Source organism: Corythoichthys intestinalis, chromosome 17 (assembly GCF_030265065.1).
Source record: "Corythoichthys intestinalis isolate RoL2023-P3 chromosome 17, ASM3026506v1, whole genome shotgun sequence".
Taxonomy (NCBI): Eukaryota; Metazoa; Chordata; class Actinopteri; order Syngnathiformes; family Syngnathidae; genus Corythoichthys; species Corythoichthys intestinalis.
Genome location: NC_080411.1, coordinates 3444604 through 3462677, shown reverse-complemented (window position 1 = coordinate 3462677; position 18074 = coordinate 3444604). Strand labels below are relative to the sequence as shown.

Here is an 18074-nt window from a genome sequence, read left to right as displayed (position 1 = left end):
TTTTTGATTGAAGGGATTTTTCTTTTGAAAATATATATTTTTTGTATGAAGCAACTTGATTTTTGATTGAATAAAAAAAGACACAAATGTCCTAGCCAAAATGTGGCCCAAACACAAATCAACATTACTTCAATCAAAATGTTGCTTCAATAAAAAAAAAACCTTGACTTCGATCCAAAAAAAAAATAAAATAAAAAAAATAATAATAAAAATGAATCAAAGAAAAATAGCTTTCACAGGCATTTTTTTTAGTTTTTTGAGTTTCAAATTTATTTTTGCAAACACAACTTTTTTTTGACTGAATAATAAAGACCCAAATCTACCGTCATATGGCTCCGCCCAGCAGATACAATTTTTGACTGGAGTAACTACATTGGCATGATACCGACGGGCGTACCAAATTCAACGGATGACGATCTTGGCCAAAAGTATTGCAGAAGCAGCCTGATTTAGAATTCCTCTCAAGAATGACGGGGGGAAAAAAACACTCATTGTCAACTTATTATTTTGAATATTCTTGTAAGTTAATTTTATTGCTGACACTGCGTTTTGGGATCGTCAACATATTGTGCCCCCCTGCCCCAAAAGTCAAACTCCGCCCATGGCTGAGTCGACGATGAATCGTTCACCCAGGGACGCGAATGAACGTTTGTTCAAAATTTCTCCCCAAGATTGTGAAAGACATATATGGAATACATTTCAAAGGCGTCTGGAAATGGCAGCGTGTCTGACCATACGTCACAATAAAGTGCTAACGATAAAGCACATAGGTTGTTAGTTGTTACCTAATCGTATACCTTAACCTCACCCAGATTTGGAGTTTCCCAATTTCGGCAAAGTTCTTGTGCTTAGAAATCGTTGGCCAACTAGCTAGCTTCCACTATATGCGTCCATGACTGGGGTGTGGTTGATGTTAGGTTTACCAAAAGATTGGCTGTAGACTACCTTTTAGTAACGCATTATCAGTGATGCCCCCATTACCAGACGCGCCCCCAGGCCACTCTCAATCAGACAGCTTCTTTTGTGGGTGTAGAGACCGAGGCCCGAAGGCCTGTTCGGTGCCCCCGTAGGAGCTTCAGTGCCTCACTGCGGAAGCGTCCGCCCACCAGGGCGTACATGACGGGATTGAGGCAGCAGCGGGCGAACGCCAAGGTGCAAGTGACGTACTCTGGCACCGGGGCGCAAAGCGGCCTGGCCATCTTCAGGGACACGACCACGCTGTGAGGCAGCTGAAAGAGCAAGAAGAGCAGAACCAGCGCCATCATCAGTTTTAAGGTGTGCCGGCGGCGGAGCCACGTCTCGCTCCCCGCCCGCAAGATGCGAGCGATCGCCAAGTAGCACGCAGCCATCAGCAGGAAGGACAAAGCGAAGACTGCGACGGCGGCGGCGTTCGTGGCCGTTTTGACTGCGGCCCCGGCTAGCGTGCCACAGTAGGCATCGCGCCCGGAACCCGAAACGCCAGAGAAGAGGAGCTCGGGCAGGCTGAGGAGAAGCGCCGTCAACCATACCGCCGCCGTCGCCAGCCGCGCAAACTTGCGGCGTGCCCTGCTCGACACCACGGCCAGGTAGCGGTCCACGCTGATGCATGCTAGCAGCAGAAGGCCGCCATACGTGTTGACAGCATAGACGGCGCGCGTGACTTTACAAACAGGCGCGGAAAAAATCCAACCGGTGTTAGTGTCAGCCGCCTGCAGGGGCAAGGTGAGAAGCAGCAGGAAGTCCGCCAGCGCCAACTGGAACAGGAACACGTCCGTCACCGAGCGCGGGCCGCGGCAACGGTTCGCCGCAAAGGTCGCCATCACCAAACCGTTTCCCGCCACGCCGAACAGGAAGATAGCGGCGAAGAGACACGACTGGAAAACCTTGATGGCAGCTTCCTGCTCGCCCGCTTCGCACCACTCGGAACTGCCTTGGTCATCGTAGCCTGACGACTCCCGCCAATTCTCCAGTGACCAGTTGGCATAGTCGGCGAAGTCGTACTCGGCGGACAGATCGTCTTGGAGGTCGGATGGCATCCTGACGACGTAAAAGCAAACGTCAATGACGAAGTCAAACCAGTGGCGCCTCCAGAAATTGCTCATAGGGGTGGCCAGATGGGGCCACTTAAATTCTTGGGGTGGCCAAAACTAAAAGCCATAAGTTCAGGTTTTCATTATATTATTGCAGTAAAAAGGTCAGGGGAAAACTATCAGAAATACTTAACGACACGGCTACTGATATACTTTGTGTAATATTTTAAGTTACTAATGATTTAATGTGCATAGTCCATAACTGTCCAGTCAACATTTTGAGTTCCATAACAATTTTGTTTTATTGTGTTATGTATATATTAGGCGTAAGGTGTACATTTAACTAGGGCTGTCAAACGACTACAATTTTTAATGGAGTTAATCACAGCTTACAAATGAATTAATCGTAATTAATCGCAATTCAAACCATCTCTGAAATATACCTCATTTTTCTCTATTGTTGGAATGGAAAGGTAAGACAAGTCGGATATACACATTCAACATACTGTACATAAGTACTGTATTTGTTTATTATAACAATAAATCCACAAGATGGCATTAACATTATTAACATTCTTTCTGTGAAAGGGATCCACAGATAGAAAGACTTGTAATTCTTAAAAGATAAATGTGAGTTTGTATATTGTGACTAAATATTGCCATCTAGTGTATTTGTTGAGCTTTCAGTAAATGATACTGTAGCAACTTAACTGTACTGGCCAAATGCATGATGAGAAGTGGTGCAACCATGACTGTGTGTGGTGGCTGCAAATGCTATATCTTCCCGGCGCAACTCCTGCCATTCTTCCCCATGTCGCTTCCCACAATATTTATAGTTGCTGTGGGAGGGATGACAAAGCTTTGGCCAATTAAAAGCACGGCCCAAATGAATGCTTGTATCTACTCCACTCACTTGACACTGCCGCTTATCTCTGTATAAAAGTAAAACGGCGCCATTGTAGGCTGTTTGCAGCAATGCGTGAATGAGTCGTACTGCAAATGCGTTAATTGCGATAAATATTTTCACGTGATTAATTTAAAAAAATTAATTACCACCTGTAAACGCGATAAATTTGACAGCGCTACATTTAACAAAACAAAATAAATGCATTCATTTAGGATGAAATGCATAACTGATGCTACAACAATCTAACAATATACCGGCAAGCGGGGTGGCCAGTGGGGTGGCCAACCAATTTATAGGGGTGGCCGTGGCCACCCCCTGGTGGCGCCACTGAGTCAAACCTCACTCATGCCTGCTCAACCCTGCTCCTACATGGCCACTATATTTTACAGTTGCCATGGTTTTACATTTTCTTTAAAAAAATGACGTAAAAACAAAAGAAGAGTTAAGCAAATGTTACGAGAATTTTGTTGCACACCTGTTTTATGTGTCACCATCTTCTGGCGTTTATTACACTTTTATACGGATCTGAAGTTCACAAAGTGATTAAAATTTTTAGTTGGTTTTGCAAACATAAAACGTAGGTTTAGTCAGTTTTTAAAAATATATATTTTATTTTATTTATTTTTTGAGGTAAAACGATCTAAAAACAAAGTAGCTGAGCAAAAGTCAAGAGATTTGTTGCAAACCTGGTTGACGTAGCTCTATCTGCTGGCGTTTGTTTGTCATTACGTTTGCGTACGAATCTGAATTTCACAGATAAACTGATCGAAATTTTTATTTGGTTTTGAACACAAAATGTACTTTCAGCTAGTTGTTGTAAAAAAATGACGTAAAAACAAAAGAAGAGTTAAGCAAATGTTACGAGAATTTTGTTGCACACCTGTTTTATGTGTCACCATCTTCTGGCGTTTGTTAGTTATTACACTTATATACGGATCTGAAGTTCACAAAGTGAATAAAATTTTTAGTTGGTTTTGCAAACATCAAACGTAGGTTAAGTCAGTTTAAAATTTTTTTTATTTTATTATTATTTTTTTTTAGAGGTAACACAAAGTAGCTGAGCAAAAGTCAAGAGATTTGTTGCAAACCTGGTTGACGTAGCGCCATCTGCTGGCGTTTGTTTGTCATTACGTTTGTGTACGAATCTGAATTTTACAGATAAACTGATCGAAATTTTTATTTTGTTTTGAACACAAAATGTACTTTCAGCTAGTTGTTGTTAAAAAATGACGTAAAAACAAAAGAAGAGTTAAGCAAATGTTACGAGAATTTTGTTGCACACCTGTTTTATGTGTCACCATCTTCTGGCGTTTGCTAGTTATTACACTTATATACGGATCTGAAGTTCACAAAGTGATTAAAATTTTTAGTTGGTTTTGCAAACATAAAACGTAGGTTAAGTCATTTAAAAAAATTTTTTATTTTATTATTATTATTTTTTAGAGGTAACACAAAGTAGCTGAGCAAAAGTCAAGAGATTTGTTGCAAACCTGGTTGACGTAGCTCCATCTGCTGGCGTTTGTTTGTCATTACGTTTGTGTACGAATCTGAATTTCACAGATAAACTGATCGAAATTTTTATTTGGTTTTGAACACAAAATGTACTTTCAGCTAGTTTTTGTAAAAAAATGACGTAAAACCAAAAGAAGAGTTAAGCAAAAGTTACGAGAGTTTTGTTGCGCACCTGTTTTATGTGTCACCATCTTCTAGCGTTTGCTAGTTATTACACTTATATACGGATCTGAAGTTCACAAAGTGATTAAAATTTTTAGTTGGTTTTGCAAACGTAAAACGTAGGTTAAGTCAGTTTAAAAATGGTTTTATTTTATTATTATTTTTTTTAGAGGTAACACAAAGTAGCTGAGCAAAAGTCAAGAGATTTGTTGCAAACCTGGTTGACGTAGCTCCCTCTGCTGGCGTTTGTTTGTCATTACGTTTGTGCACGAATCTGAATTTCACAGACAAACTGATCGAAATTTTTATTTGGTTTTGAACACAAAATGTACTTTCAGCTAGTTGTTGTAAAAAAAAAAAAAAAAATCATTCCCCAATTTTCTTTTCCCAATTTCATCAGTAAAATGATGGCAAAATGGTAAAAACAAAAAAGTTGTTGAGCAAATATCAAGTGAGTTTTGTTACAAACCTTTCGGTTGTTGTCATCTTTGCGGCAGTGGCGTTGTGCCGCGGACACCGCTATCATCTTTGCTCTTGTTGGAATCCGTCAGCCAATCAGCACGCGATGATCTCGTGAGCTGACAGGTGACGAGTTTGACCGACCTCTGACCCGCGGTGCTTGTGAAAGTTGAGCCCGCGTTCGACCCGAAGACTAAGCGTTGCGGTCGTCACGCCCGACCGACGTTTGACCACAAAAACAAATTCTTGTGTACTTTGCCACTCTGAAAGTTGACGCAGGAAGTTTGCCCTCTTTTCTTTCTTTCGAACTGTCATTTGTCTTTCAGTGCGATGCCATCTTGACATTTCCTGTTGCCGTTAGCGCTAATGTTTGTTTATTTTTCGTATGTTTTTTTTTTGTGTGTGTTTCTGAGTGTTTCTGTAGATTTCTGCGTGCGTGTCAGGCAGGGTGGCCTCGGTGGGTGCAGGGCGGCACCTCCGCTTCCTGTGGGCCCTTGGAGGCAACCTGGGAGGAGGATTTCCTCCCTCATTAAGTGGAGACACAATGTGTGAGAACATACATGAACGCATACACAAGTGTTGAGTTTAAGAGCGGACTGCCGGACTCGGATCTCAACTTCAGATTATCCATGCATTCATTTTTAGCAGATTAGACTATTGCAATGGTGTATTTAATGGTGTGTTTTAACAAAAAATCAATCGGGATGCTAAAGCTAATACAGAATTCACTGCCAGAGTCCTCACAAATACTGGATTTGCTTGATACCTATGAAGCATCCGGATACTTTAGGCCAGGGGTCCCCAAGTTACGGCCTGCGGGCCGGATACGGCCCCCTGAACTATACCAGACAGCATTTTTTTTTTTTCCCAATAGTGTTATTTATTTCCTGGCTTTTTTCTGTTATGCTCCTCACCTCTGTAACAAATGACCTTAACATTTAAGGTGTGCTCAATCAGTTAGTGCTTTTAATTCAGGGCTAAAAATACTACGGCTGCAGGTCTCGATTATTTTAGTAGTTGATTAATATATGAACCATTTAGTTTGAATAATCAAGTAATCGGATTAGGAACATAAATTAAAATACCTGAGTTTAGCCTCAAGTGGTATAAAAAAATATTAATGTGGAGCTAAAGACAACAAAAGAACAATTGGCTAACTTGCATAGTAAAAGTCCACTAGCTTAAATGTTATAAAATGCTAACTTTTTTTTTTACAATGCTCTTAACAAATCGTTCAAACACATATTTCCACAAAGAAACAGCTAAATATACCTATAAATTAAATACGAATGCATTAAAAATAATAATTAATGTGGAGCTAAAGACAACAAAAGAACAATTGGCTAACTTGCATAGTAAAAGTCCACTAGCTTAAATGCTATAAAATGCTAACTTTTTTTTTTTACGATGCTCTTAACAAATTGTTCAAACACAATGTCCACAAAAACGGCTAAATATACCTATAAATTAAATTACGTATGCATTAAAAATGCTAATAAATGTGGAGCTAAAGACAACAAAAGAACAACTGGCTAACTTGCATAGTACAAGTCCACTAGCTTAAATGCTATAAAATTCTTTTTTTTTTTTTACAATGCTCTTAACAAATTTTTCAAACACAAATTTTCACAAAGAAACAGCTAAATATACCTATAAATTAAATACGAATGCATTAAAAATTATAATTAATGTGGCGCTAAAGACAACAAAAGAAAAGCTGGCTAACTTGCATAGTAAAAGTCCACTAGCTTAAATGCTATAAAATGCTAACTTTTTTTTTTACAATGCTCTTAATAAATCGTTCAAACACATATTTCCACAAAGAAACAGCTAAATATACCCATAAATTAAATACGAATGCATTCAAAATAATAATTAATGTGGAGCTAAAGACAACAAAAGAACAATTAGCTTACTTGCATAGTAAAAGTCCACTAGCTTAAATGCTATAAAATGCTAACTATTTTTTACAGTGCTCTTAATAAATCGTTCAAACACATATTTCTAAATTTACCCATAAATTAAATTACATATGCATTAAAAAAAATAATTAAAGGGGCTAAATACAACAAAATAACAACTGGCTATTTCTAGTGTTAAACGAATACTCGAAGCATTCAAATTTTATTCGAAGCTTTTTTCTAATCGAATTATTTGGGTTAATCGATTGATTGTTGCAGCACTAAAAAAAATACTATTGTTTAGTCAAGCATAGAATTAACTGCTTTTACTGTTCAATTTGCATGATTTGTGCTGTTTTCTATTTGGATTGTTTTTGTCTGAATTACTCCTTGCTGATTTTAATGTGACGTAAAGCACATTGTGTCGAAATGTGCTGTACAAATCAATTTAGCAGTCAAAGACACATTCATAGACATAATACCTCCCACACGGACCAATCCACATTGCCCAGCAGCGAAGAGGGCAGAGCTTGTCGCTCTGTTTTTTGGACGCTTGAAGACCCACTCAGTTTTAAGGACGACTTCATCCGTCCGGCCACATCACGATGGTGTCGATGTTTCTCATCGTGCTTCTCGTCCTGGGTGAGTAGAGAGCGGACACCGGCGCAGACAAAATGAAATGAACTCGTCGGCTGCAACTGACGACCAATCCATTTGAAATGACCCTTGTCTACTTTTTGGCCCGCAGGTACCCATGGCGCGATAAATGAAAGTGAGAGATTGTCCGGAGAGTGGCTTGGGAACACCACTAGTGATAGGCTTCTTCCAGAGCGACAGAACACCACTGCAGATGAGCTGCTTGGACTCCGCCACCAACTGGACGAGGAAAACTTTGTCACAGAAGACGACGGTTTGTCACGCGTTTGCTCATTTCAATAAAGAACAGATGCCGTAACACTAGGTAACTTTTCAGTTTTGGTCAATTTTGGCGACGCCGGTGGACAAAAGCAGTAGTGTTTGCCTTGGTTATTTCATATTTCACGCGGTATTTTATGCTCCTGAATGAAATGGACCGCTTGGATGTGTGTGGAAGCCATCGATTTATTTATCTAGTTTTTTTAATCCCGCGGCATGAAAATGAGCGACTTCCTGTTTTGACAAGGATTGCTCATGTGACGTCAGCGGGATATTCATCTTCAGTATACAGCCAATACTACAGTATGCAGACTGCGGATTCAACTGGTTTTGCAGATTAATTTGTTTATTTTTCGCATCACGCCAGCCAAACGGCTGCAGAAAAATGTCGCTGTACCTGGGAGAGGCGTGTGAGCCTTTTTGGGGTTTCAAAAGGTTCTCATTCACCGGTGGATATTGGCCAAAACAAGCCCGACTACTGTGGGACCATTGGATTTACGAGGAAGTGAGTAAAGATCGTGTTTTGTATAGGGCTGTCAAAAATATCGCGTTGACGGGCGGTAATTTTTTAAATTAATCACGTTAAAATATTTGACGCAATTAACGCACATGCCCCGCTCAAACAGAATAAAATGACAGTACAGTGTAATGTCAGCTTGTTACTTGTTTTGTGGTGTTTGGCGCCCTCTGCCGGCGCTTGGGTCCAACTGATTTTATGGGTTAGTACCATGAGTGAGCATGGTGTAATTATTGACATCAACAATGGCAAGCTACTAGTTTATTTTTTGATTGAAGATTTTACAAATTTTAATAAAACGAAAACATTAAGAGGGGTTTTAATATCAAATTTCTATAACTTGTACTAACATTTATCTTTCAAGAACTACAAGTCTTTCTATCCATGGATCGCTTTCAGAGAATGTTATTAATCTTCATGCCATCTTGTTGATTTATTGTTATAATGAAAAAATACAGTACTTATGTACCGTATGTTGAATGTACTGTATATATCCGTCTTGTGTCTTATCTTTCCATTCTAACAATAATTTACAGAAAAATATGGCATATTTAATAGATGGTTTGAATTGCGATTAATTACGATTAATTAATTTTTAAGCTGTAATTAACTCGATTAAAAATTTTAATCGTTTGACAGCCCTAGTTTTGCATTTCGTCAATTACTGGGATCATTTTAATACATAGGTGGCTTGAATGTTGTGGCTGACATGCTCCTTGTCCACTCGGCCGACGGCCGACAGCTTGTCGCACATCCCCCCGCCAGGAGAGCACTATACTCGGCTTATTGCCTCCTTCATGTGCCCAGTGTTCTGTCAAGTTTTCCACGCTTCAGAAATTGCAACTTTGTGTTAAAAATGGCCGCGGATACAGCGATTACAAAGTAAACAATGCAAACTTTCTTTAAATAAAGGACTATTTACTTACGTTTGATCATAGATGGGCATGTAGAAAGCTCTCCTGACCTCCACATTTTGTCATGTTAGCTGCACAACAACAACTGCAGCCGCTCTCCTATGACTCTCTCGCTGTTTAGGCCTTCGCCGTGTAGTAAAGCATTATTTTGCCATATTCGTGTTGACCATTTGGCAGCTACGCTCTCCTCCGACGTCGGCCGATTTGTCCAGCGGTCATTGTCCAGCTGCTTCCCCGCAAACGAGCCCTCTGCCCTCAGAAGGGGATCGACGAGCTCTAACTTGCTCGCCGCCGGGCGGGTTGCCGATGGACAAAGACAATCGACAACCCCGCCGCAGTGTGAAATGATCCGGGCTATTTATGTGTGATTTTCCGCTTCAAAGACTTTGAAACATCACTCAGTTCGGGTTAGCATGTCAGCTAGCGATCACGCCTTTTGGTTTGTTTACATTGTCCGAGGCCGGCAGGGAAATGACAAAAGCCCGATTTAGGTGTCATAAAATATCGTTCGGGAGGTGCGATAGTAAAGGTGAAGTCAACAGTTTTGACTATTATGAAATAATTTTGACATGTCGTCTTGAATAAATGGATTTTTATTATTTCATATTCCATTTAGCACAAGACTGTTATTTGTCATGGCCAATACTATTTATTTAGCTATTAAGGAAAAGTACTTGAATAAAAAGAATATCCTGTAAAAATATTTGAGTAGAGAGACTGAAACAATGACATTTTGTGGCTCTCTTCGTCGCATTTTCCTCGTCCTGTTAATTCCCCCTCAATGGGCTGCATAATAAATCAGATGATATCGTGACTCTGCTGACGTCATCCACCTGTTGGGGACGCTAGAGCAGTGTAATGGTAGGTGTGGCTAAACAGCAGATTAAAAAACTAATTTCTCGTCATCTGCGCTTTGCCAAGTTGTTGTATATAGTCGAATCGTCTCAAAAAATAATTGTAATTCACATAATAATGCTATTTAAGACTTTTTTTATCCTGTCGTACGCACTTTAAGGAAGACTGTGTTTCCCATGAGGACCAGTGCACAACCGCACAGTGTTGTAAAATGATCTCCCGGTCGCCTGCAGATGGATTAAACGACATTTTTGTGACCAGCGGTTGCGTGAAGGATGAATAGTAATCAGGTAATGACTCCAGTTGTGGCTCAACAATAGCATATCACGGTTAACAACCGTGTGGCTAAACCCCCCACCCCACCCGGACTCGTCAGCGCCCGCGAGTGACAGCCGGGCCAATTTTTTATCCCTGGTAGCCCATAAGCGGATTTTAAAGGGGGGCCAAGGGGGCCAGGCACCCCCCCAGTGGCCGAAAAGTGTCATTGCATGTAATTGACATATCTTATATTCGTATATAAAAGTTGTAAAGCAATAAAACTGCAACAAAAATGAATGAAATGAACAAAAAAAAGTTTTTTTTTCGAGAACCTTAGACGGTCATTCGCTTTGCATTTAATTAAAAAAAATGAGAAAAACAATATTTAAGAAAATGTTTTCTTTGATCGAAAATATTTTTTGTGATTGAAGCAACTTTTTGGGGGATTGAATGATTTAGACACAAATGTCCTAATCATAATATGGCCCATACAAAAAAAGGATTGCTTCAATCAAATAAAACATTTTTAATGAAAAATGAAGTGTTCAAATGCAAATTTTTCAATCTCAGATTTTTTTTCGCATTCAAAAACTTTTTCTATGATTGAAATTTTTCTTTTTTTGATTGAAGTGATTTTCTTTTTAAAAAATTTTTTTTCTAATCTAATTTTTTGAATAAACATATTTTTTGATTGAATAATAAAGACAAAAATGTCCCAGCCAAAATGGGGGCCAAAAATAAATCATTACTTCAATTGATCCCCCCAAAAAAAAAAAAAATAATTCAAGAAAAATAGCTTTCACATGCATTTTGAGTTTCTCACAGTTTTTTGAGTTTCAAATTTATTTTTGCATTCAAGCACTTTTTTTTTTATTGAAGCTACATTTTTTTGGGTTGAAAATATATATTGATTGAACCAATTTTTTTTTTGTTTTTTTTTTTGAAGCAACTTTTTTTTGGATTGAATAATAAAGACACAAATCTACCTCCATATGGCTCCGCCCAGGGGATACAATTTTTAACTGGGGTAACTACATTGGCACGACACCGGCGGGCGTACCATATTCAATGGATGACGATCTTGGTGAAAAGTATTGCCTAAGCAGCCTGATTTAGAATTCCCCTCGCAAATTATGGGAAACAAAAAAACACTCATTGTCAACTTATTATTATAAATATTCTTGTAAGTTAATTTTATTGCTTACGCTGCATTTCGGGGTCATCAACATGTTGTGCCCCCCCTGCCCCAAAAGTCAAACTCCGCCTATGTGGTAGCCTCCCTTTTTTTTCCTCCTTGGACAAATTTTTTTTGTCTCTTTTGCCGCTCTGCCACATTTGCAGAATGCGAAGTGACATATGCCATAAAGCAGTGAGCACATTTGTAGTTTTTTTGTGTGACCTGCTACCCTCCTCAAAATTTGTGCCGGTGAAAGCAATATTGACCACCTCAAGATATAAAAGAGGTCATTCATCTAGTTGTCAGTCGACATATCATCACAAATGTTGTGAAAATATTTCATAAAGGTTGAAAAGTTACCAAGTGTTGCTTTAAAACATTCATAGTAGTGTGTGTATACATAGCGTGTGTGTTTTTGTCTATCTGGTTTGCTTTATTTGTGTGATTTGTAGTGTCTTTTTTGTTTATTTTATGTTTCCGGTAGAGAGTTTTCAGGAAGCGGAAGACTCGGTGGTGGGGGCCGGAGGCGGGGGTTGTCGGGAGGCCGAGTTGGCAGAGTTCAGCGTGGTGCTTTGCGCCGCCGAATTCGAGCGGCAAGTTGATCTGGTGCCGGCGGAGGAGCGCTGCCTGCTCCGCAACGTTATTGGGTAACAGTTGCCGGACCCCATAATGAGATTTCTTTTTTTCCCATTTTTTTATGCAGGTTATTGAGTCATGATTTTTGAGTCGTAGTTTTTGATTGAGACTCACGAGTGATTTTTGATCTCAAAATATTTTTAATCTGTGGTTTGTATTTTCCATTCTTGATTTTTTTTTTTCATATTTGATTTTTGATGCCTGATTTTGACGAGATTATAGAATCCCAATTTTTCACTTTTTGATTTTTTTATTTGTGTTTTTAAGTGGTGCTTTTTGATTCCCAATTGTGTATTGATTTTTTTTTGTGTGTGTGATTTTTTTGTAATAATGTTTTTTTTAAAGTAGTGATAGTTTTTATATTCAGGATTATTGATCAGTAATCTTTGAGTTGAGAGTCTAACCTTTTTTTTTTGCTTGTTTTTTAATTGTAATTTTTAAATTAGTGATTCAGTGGTTGCCGTTTTTGTTTCTCAATTTTTCGTATTTGATTCCTGATTTTTAAGTGATGGTAATTGATTCCTGATTTTGTAATGATTAGTCCCCCCATTTTTCATTTGTGATTTTTGATTCCGGTTTTTAATTCCTGCTTATATAATTATTGAGTCAAGGTTTTTTTTTTCCATTTTTGATTTTTGAATGTTTTTTAAGCAGTGATAGTTAATTAGTCATTATTTTGTATTGCGAGTCTCTGAGTTTTTACATTTTTTCATAAACTTCATTATTATATTGACGGGACAGGGGGCCGGCATTGTTGGCGTGGCCGTCAAAGCTGACCGAGTGGAATCACAGACAAAGAGTTTTTTTCAAGTGAAAATTCTTTACAGATATGGACGCAAAACAGTCTCAATTCTTGGTTATAAGCAAAAAAACTGTGCAGTTACCATTTATTTTACGTAAATATGTCGAAGTACGATACTAGTCTGTTAGTCAATGTGGCGGCCGCCTTATGTAAACAGAGCTTTTCTGGTGAAAATTCTTGTGAATAAATCCCTGAATTCTTTATAGATACGGACATCTCGATTCTTGGTTAAAAGCAACAACAAAAAAAGTGCAGTTAGCATTTATTTTACGTAAATATGTCAAAGTTTGATGCTAGTCTGTTAGACAATGTTGCGGCAGCCTTACAACAAAGAGCTTTTTATGTTCAAAATTCTTGTGGAAAAACGAAAAATATAATAATTAGCTTGAATCCTCGAACAAATCACTCCTTAGACAATCCTTCCTGTTTATATGCGCTACAGCTTTCGTACTTTTTCAACCTAAATCCGGCTGGTGGATCGCTGCAATAACTAAAGCGGATTGTGAGATGGCCCCCTACTTGAAGGTGTGGCGCCGTGAAGGTGGAATCTGACCCGTCAATATCATTATGAAGTCTATGATTTTTTTTTTTTAATCATAATTATTCGTTTAATGGATCAGTGGCATCAATTTTGATACATTTTTCATACATGCATTTTTATTCCTGATCTTTAAGTGTTTTTTTTTTATTCCTGATTTTGTCATGATTGTTATTGAGTCCCAATTTTTCCATCTGTGATTTTTGACTCCTGTTTTTGAAGTGATGGTTTTTGAGTCAGGATTATGTCATGATTTTTGAGCGGTGGTCAACCTCAGCTGGGATCAGCCACAATCGCTCTCTCCCAAATCTGACCGAAGCGTCGCTTGTTGTCTGTGCTCACATTTCAAATCGACGCTCAATAGTCCTAAAAAATGTCCAGAAACAATTGCTCGTGTTGATTTTTCGCTCATAGGACGTGTCCTTAATGATGTCGTCGTGTTTGCAGGGCGTATGACAAGCTGACCGTGTGCCTGGAGAGCTTGTCCCACTGGTGCGGCTGCTTCTACCCCAACCCCTCCACGCAAGCCGCCTTCCTGCGCGTCCACTCTGCGTTTTTCGCCCGCTGCCCCCGCGCCGACGGTGGGGAGGAGGAGCGCCACCTGCGGGACGCGCCGCGGGAGGTGGCGGTGGGCCTGACCTTGGCGCCGGTCGCCCTTGTGCCGTTCCTCGTCTACCTGGTCGGCTGGAGGAGCGGCGCCGGGGAGCCCGGCTCGAGACAGTGATGTTGTTGGGTCTAAAACTCATTCTTTAACTTAGTTATTTACCCAAGGCAAGCTGACAAAAGGCAGGGCACGAAGTGAGGCAGAGTCAGAGAGTTGACGTTTTTCAATTTGCAGGTTGGGAGAGCCAGGAGACGTCTCTCTTCGAGCTCCCCCGCGCTGCTAACTTTTATTGAGGGCTTGTTGCTGGGCAGAATATAGTTACAACACTGTTGTCCAACGTGGCAGTTTCGATCGGGCAAGTCCCTTATTCTAGTCATTGATTTAACAGTCACAGTCTTCATTGAAATAACAGTCGCACTCTTGATTAAATTAACAGTCACACTCTTGAGCGGGCAAGATATCTTTGTTTGGAACACACATTTGCACTCAAAGTACTGTAGCTTTGTGGAAAAGTACTGAGATGTTGTGTGATGAATCAACATATGTGTGTGTATCTATTTATCAGCAGAATGTGAGCAATTGCCAGTAATAAAAATGTAAGCACATGATTATGGGCTAAAACTGTATTCTTCATAATAGCTTGGGAGTGCGCGTATAATAGCTGTGGGAGAGCAAACTGGCATAATATATTTGGCATACAAAAATGAGCTTATCTTACAGATGTCAACAGATAAAAAGATCACACGGGGTTGGCTTGCCTTTTTATTTGGACAAAACATTCTGATTTCGCCGCAGGTTTTGAGCCATGTTTTTTTTATTCGGCAATTTACTTCCTAAACAGTGATGATAGACTCGTGTGGTGCCCAATCTATCCTTCTGCTGTGAATTTCAACGAGTTGATCTCTATCAGTGTTGTGAAAGTTCATTTTCTACATGAACATGTTGAAATTGCAGTTCACAAAATTTTAAAATGTAAAACAGTTAAAACAGTTCATAATTAAAAATATTTAATAAAGTTCATAGGTCATAAAAATTAAGATTTTTTGTCGTTTTTTATTTTTACTTTTGTACTTCTACTATGAACAGTTACTCGGTAGCTACTTGAGTATTCCATTTCATAAGATATTTTTTACCAATTTTTTTTTGGGATGACTACTGAAGTCAGTATGCATCTTGCCTAAGGCAATCTTCTGATATGCTTTGCATTTGTCTATGATATTACTATAAGAAGTACGCCTTTGCCTAACATTGTGTACTTTTTTTCTATTAAAGAAAAAAAGTAACAGATCAACCTATAATAGAGTATAACTTTAATTATGATTGTTATTACTATTATTTAAATATTATTAATTATTATTATTGTTTAGTTTGTAACAGAAAAGACTTAATGCGCATCAATTTGCCTGAATTTTTAAAAAAAGTCACATCCAATTTCCAAACTGTAAAAATACACTCAAGGTACATTTTTGACTATTTGATACTGAAAAATAAAATTTAATAAAATCAGTAAATAATTACAAATTCAAATTGATTAGAAACATTTACTCATGAGGACAATATGCCAAAAAATTTGACCGAAAAAACAAAACTGAATAGAAGGAAAAAAAGAGCGTCTTTGGACAGAAGGAGTTTTTATTTTCGCTGCTCACAGTATCAACTCTTTTGCAATGGTGTGGGGTTATTTTTCACAGAGTATGCTAACAGTGCTCACTGGTTTACCAATATAACACTGACAAAGCGGGACGATTGTTGGCAATTTTCGGCACTTTCTCGCTGAAAAACAATCAAGCAGCTTATCAATGAGATTGGGGTCTAATGTCTTTAAGTGGCGTCTTTATTGATTTGGCTTCCGGCCTTTTACTATAATCATTTTTAGACGCAGGAAACAGTGGTCTTTCCTCATCTCCCACTGTATTAAAAGTCAAAGGCAAACGGCCCGAAAAAAGCGCATTCTCAGCGGCCGAGGGAGAACCGTAGGTGAGAGCGGTCGTCGTGACGATCACAAGCCGAAAATGGCCCTTCTCGGGCGGACGCGTGAGAACCGGAGAAGACAGTGGGCCGCTGCGTGAGTCCGACCAGAAAATGGCTTTTGAAAACTGCGCACAGCTCTTTTTATCTCTTTTCTGTGTGCTCTTGCTTAGTTCAAAAATACTGCGCGCACTCTGAAAAAGAGAGCGCCACTGCCACCCACTGAGTGGATGTGCAAGTACACTTGCTACACTGTTCTAGTACAGGTCAAAAAAAAAAAAAAAAACAGTGCGCCCCACTATTTGAGAAGTACTGACGTAAATAGAGTTTTCTTTCACAGAAACTGCTGATAGTTAGTTTTGCCTCAGAAAATCATGGACTTTTAACTGCCAAAGCAGCAAGGTTAAAGGCTCATGACCTATTTTGCAAGCTCTGCAAGGAGAGGTAATCACCAAATGTTCCAGACACACTTCCTTATCTGTATATATGGAAGGCTGAGCCCTCTGATTAGTGTGCATTTCTCTACACGGCTTGTTCTGGAACTAAATGCACTCAGAAATTTCTGAAATTAAAACTGCACAGCACTGATCTCTTGCCTCCAGTCTTCATTTGACAATCCAGTCTAGCCGTCTTACCTGAATTGAAAACAAACACGCGGAGAACCTGAAAGACTGCCTCCAACACTACTTTATGAGTAATGATGTTTTGAAGTAACGCTACTCTTACTTGAGAACATTTTTAGCTACTATACTCACCTTCTGCCCACCCTTAAATTAAATTTTACTCTTTCTGAGCTCTATCCAGTAATACAAAACATTTTTCAACATTTAGATTTTTTTTTCTGTCACATGCCTACAACTAAGTTGAATCCAAGTGGACGTGCTGGCTCATCTTTACTTAGCAAAGGTCATCCTTGAACTTGGCTGCTGGTGACCTCGTGCGCTTTTTGGGCTTTGGATAGCAAACACTTTGCTAGTTTACTTTGTTGGCAGCTAAGCTAGGTTAGGCTAAACTACTCTAAGTAGGCACCAACTTTTCTTAGTTTTGAGCACCAGGTTTTTATCCACTACTCCCTTTTTTAAAATCCCTTGCACGTTTTGATGACCATTTTGTTCATCTTTGTGGGCAGTAATATCAGTCTTGCCATTTTTTATGTTCACATACAACAAGGCTAGCGCTAAGCCCCTCGCTAGAAGTAGCGGCTTCTGGTTTGCACTGATATTTGATGCGCACTTTTTTTTGTAATCCTATCAAATATTTTTAAGGTGTTTGGAAAACTAAGCAAAAATTTGTCTTGAAAGTTAATGTACAACGCCAAAGCAGACCCCACTGTGACAGGTTGCGTCGAAACGTCTTCAAAGAAAATGTTTTGAAGGGGTGTCAGCATAGGTGTACTTTGACTTTTGGGGCAAGGGGTCACAACATGTTGATGACCCCGAAACGCAGTGTCAGCAATAAAATTAACTTACAAGAATATTTATAATAAGTTGAAAATGAGCATTTTTTTGTTTCCCATTATTCTTGAGGGGAATTCAAAATCATGCTGCTGGCAGGACAGCTATACTCTTCACCAAGATCATCATCCACTGAATATGGTACGCCTGCCGGTGTCGTGCCAATGTAGTTACCTCAGTCAAAAATTGTATCTCCTGGGTGGAGCCATACGGAGGTAGATTTGTGTCTTCATTATTCGATCAAAAAAAAAAAATGCTTCAATCAAAACAAAAAGTTGCCTCAATCAAAATATATATTTTCAATTAAAAAAAAGTCCCCTCAATAAAAAAAAATGCATTTGAAAGCTATTTTTTATTTTATTTATTTATTTTAATTGAAGCAATTTTTTTGATTGAAGTAATGTTTTGTGTTTGGGCTACATTTTGGCTCGGACATTTGTGTCTTTATTATTCAATTAAAAATTAAGTTGCTTCATACAAGAAAAA

The 18074-nt window shown here is 39.0% G+C and overlaps 2 protein-coding genes across 2 annotated transcripts; one reads left to right on the top strand and one right to left on the bottom strand.

Annotated features, from left to right (window-relative positions):
• Positions 1 to 253: 253 nt before the first annotated feature.
• LOC130905736 (C-C chemokine receptor type 10-like) lies at positions 254 to 6480 on the bottom strand. The gene is made up of 2 exons (XM_057819371.1): positions 5060 to 6480; positions 254 to 2016 (listed from the first exon to the last, which is right to left on the bottom strand). Exons 1-2 carry the CDS (start codon positions 5074 to 5076, stop codon positions 1008 to 1010), a joined length of 1026 nt encoding a protein of 341 aa, XP_057675354.1. The 5' UTR covers positions 5077 to 6480; the 3' UTR covers positions 254 to 1007.
• Positions 6481 to 7446: 966 nt separating this feature from the next.
• Positions 7447 to 16689, top strand: LOC130905092 (receptor activity-modifying protein 1-like). Its single transcript, XM_057818120.1, has 4 exons — positions 7447 to 7592; positions 7699 to 7860; positions 12071 to 12233; positions 14010 to 16689. The coding sequence occupies exons 1-4, from the start codon at positions 7556 to 7558 to the stop codon at positions 14284 to 14286; spliced, it is 639 nt and encodes a 212-aa protein (XP_057674103.1). The 5' UTR covers positions 7447 to 7555; the 3' UTR covers positions 14287 to 16689.
• Positions 16690 to 18074: the final 1385 nt, after the last annotated feature.

Bases quoted from the DNA above. Each gene is read 5' to 3' on its own strand.
- LOC130905092 (XM_057818120.1), top strand. From the start codon at position 7,556: ATGGTGTCGATGTTTCTCATCGTGCTTCTCGTCCTGG. The intron at 7,593-7,698 runs GTGAGTAGAGAG...TTTGGCCCGCAG, and splicing joins CATCGTGCTTCTCGTCCTGG to GTACCCATGGCGCGATAAAT. The intron at 7,861-12,070 runs GTTTGTCACGCG...TGTTTCCGGTAG, and splicing joins CTTTGTCACAGAAGACGACG to AGAGTTTTCAGGAAGCGGAA.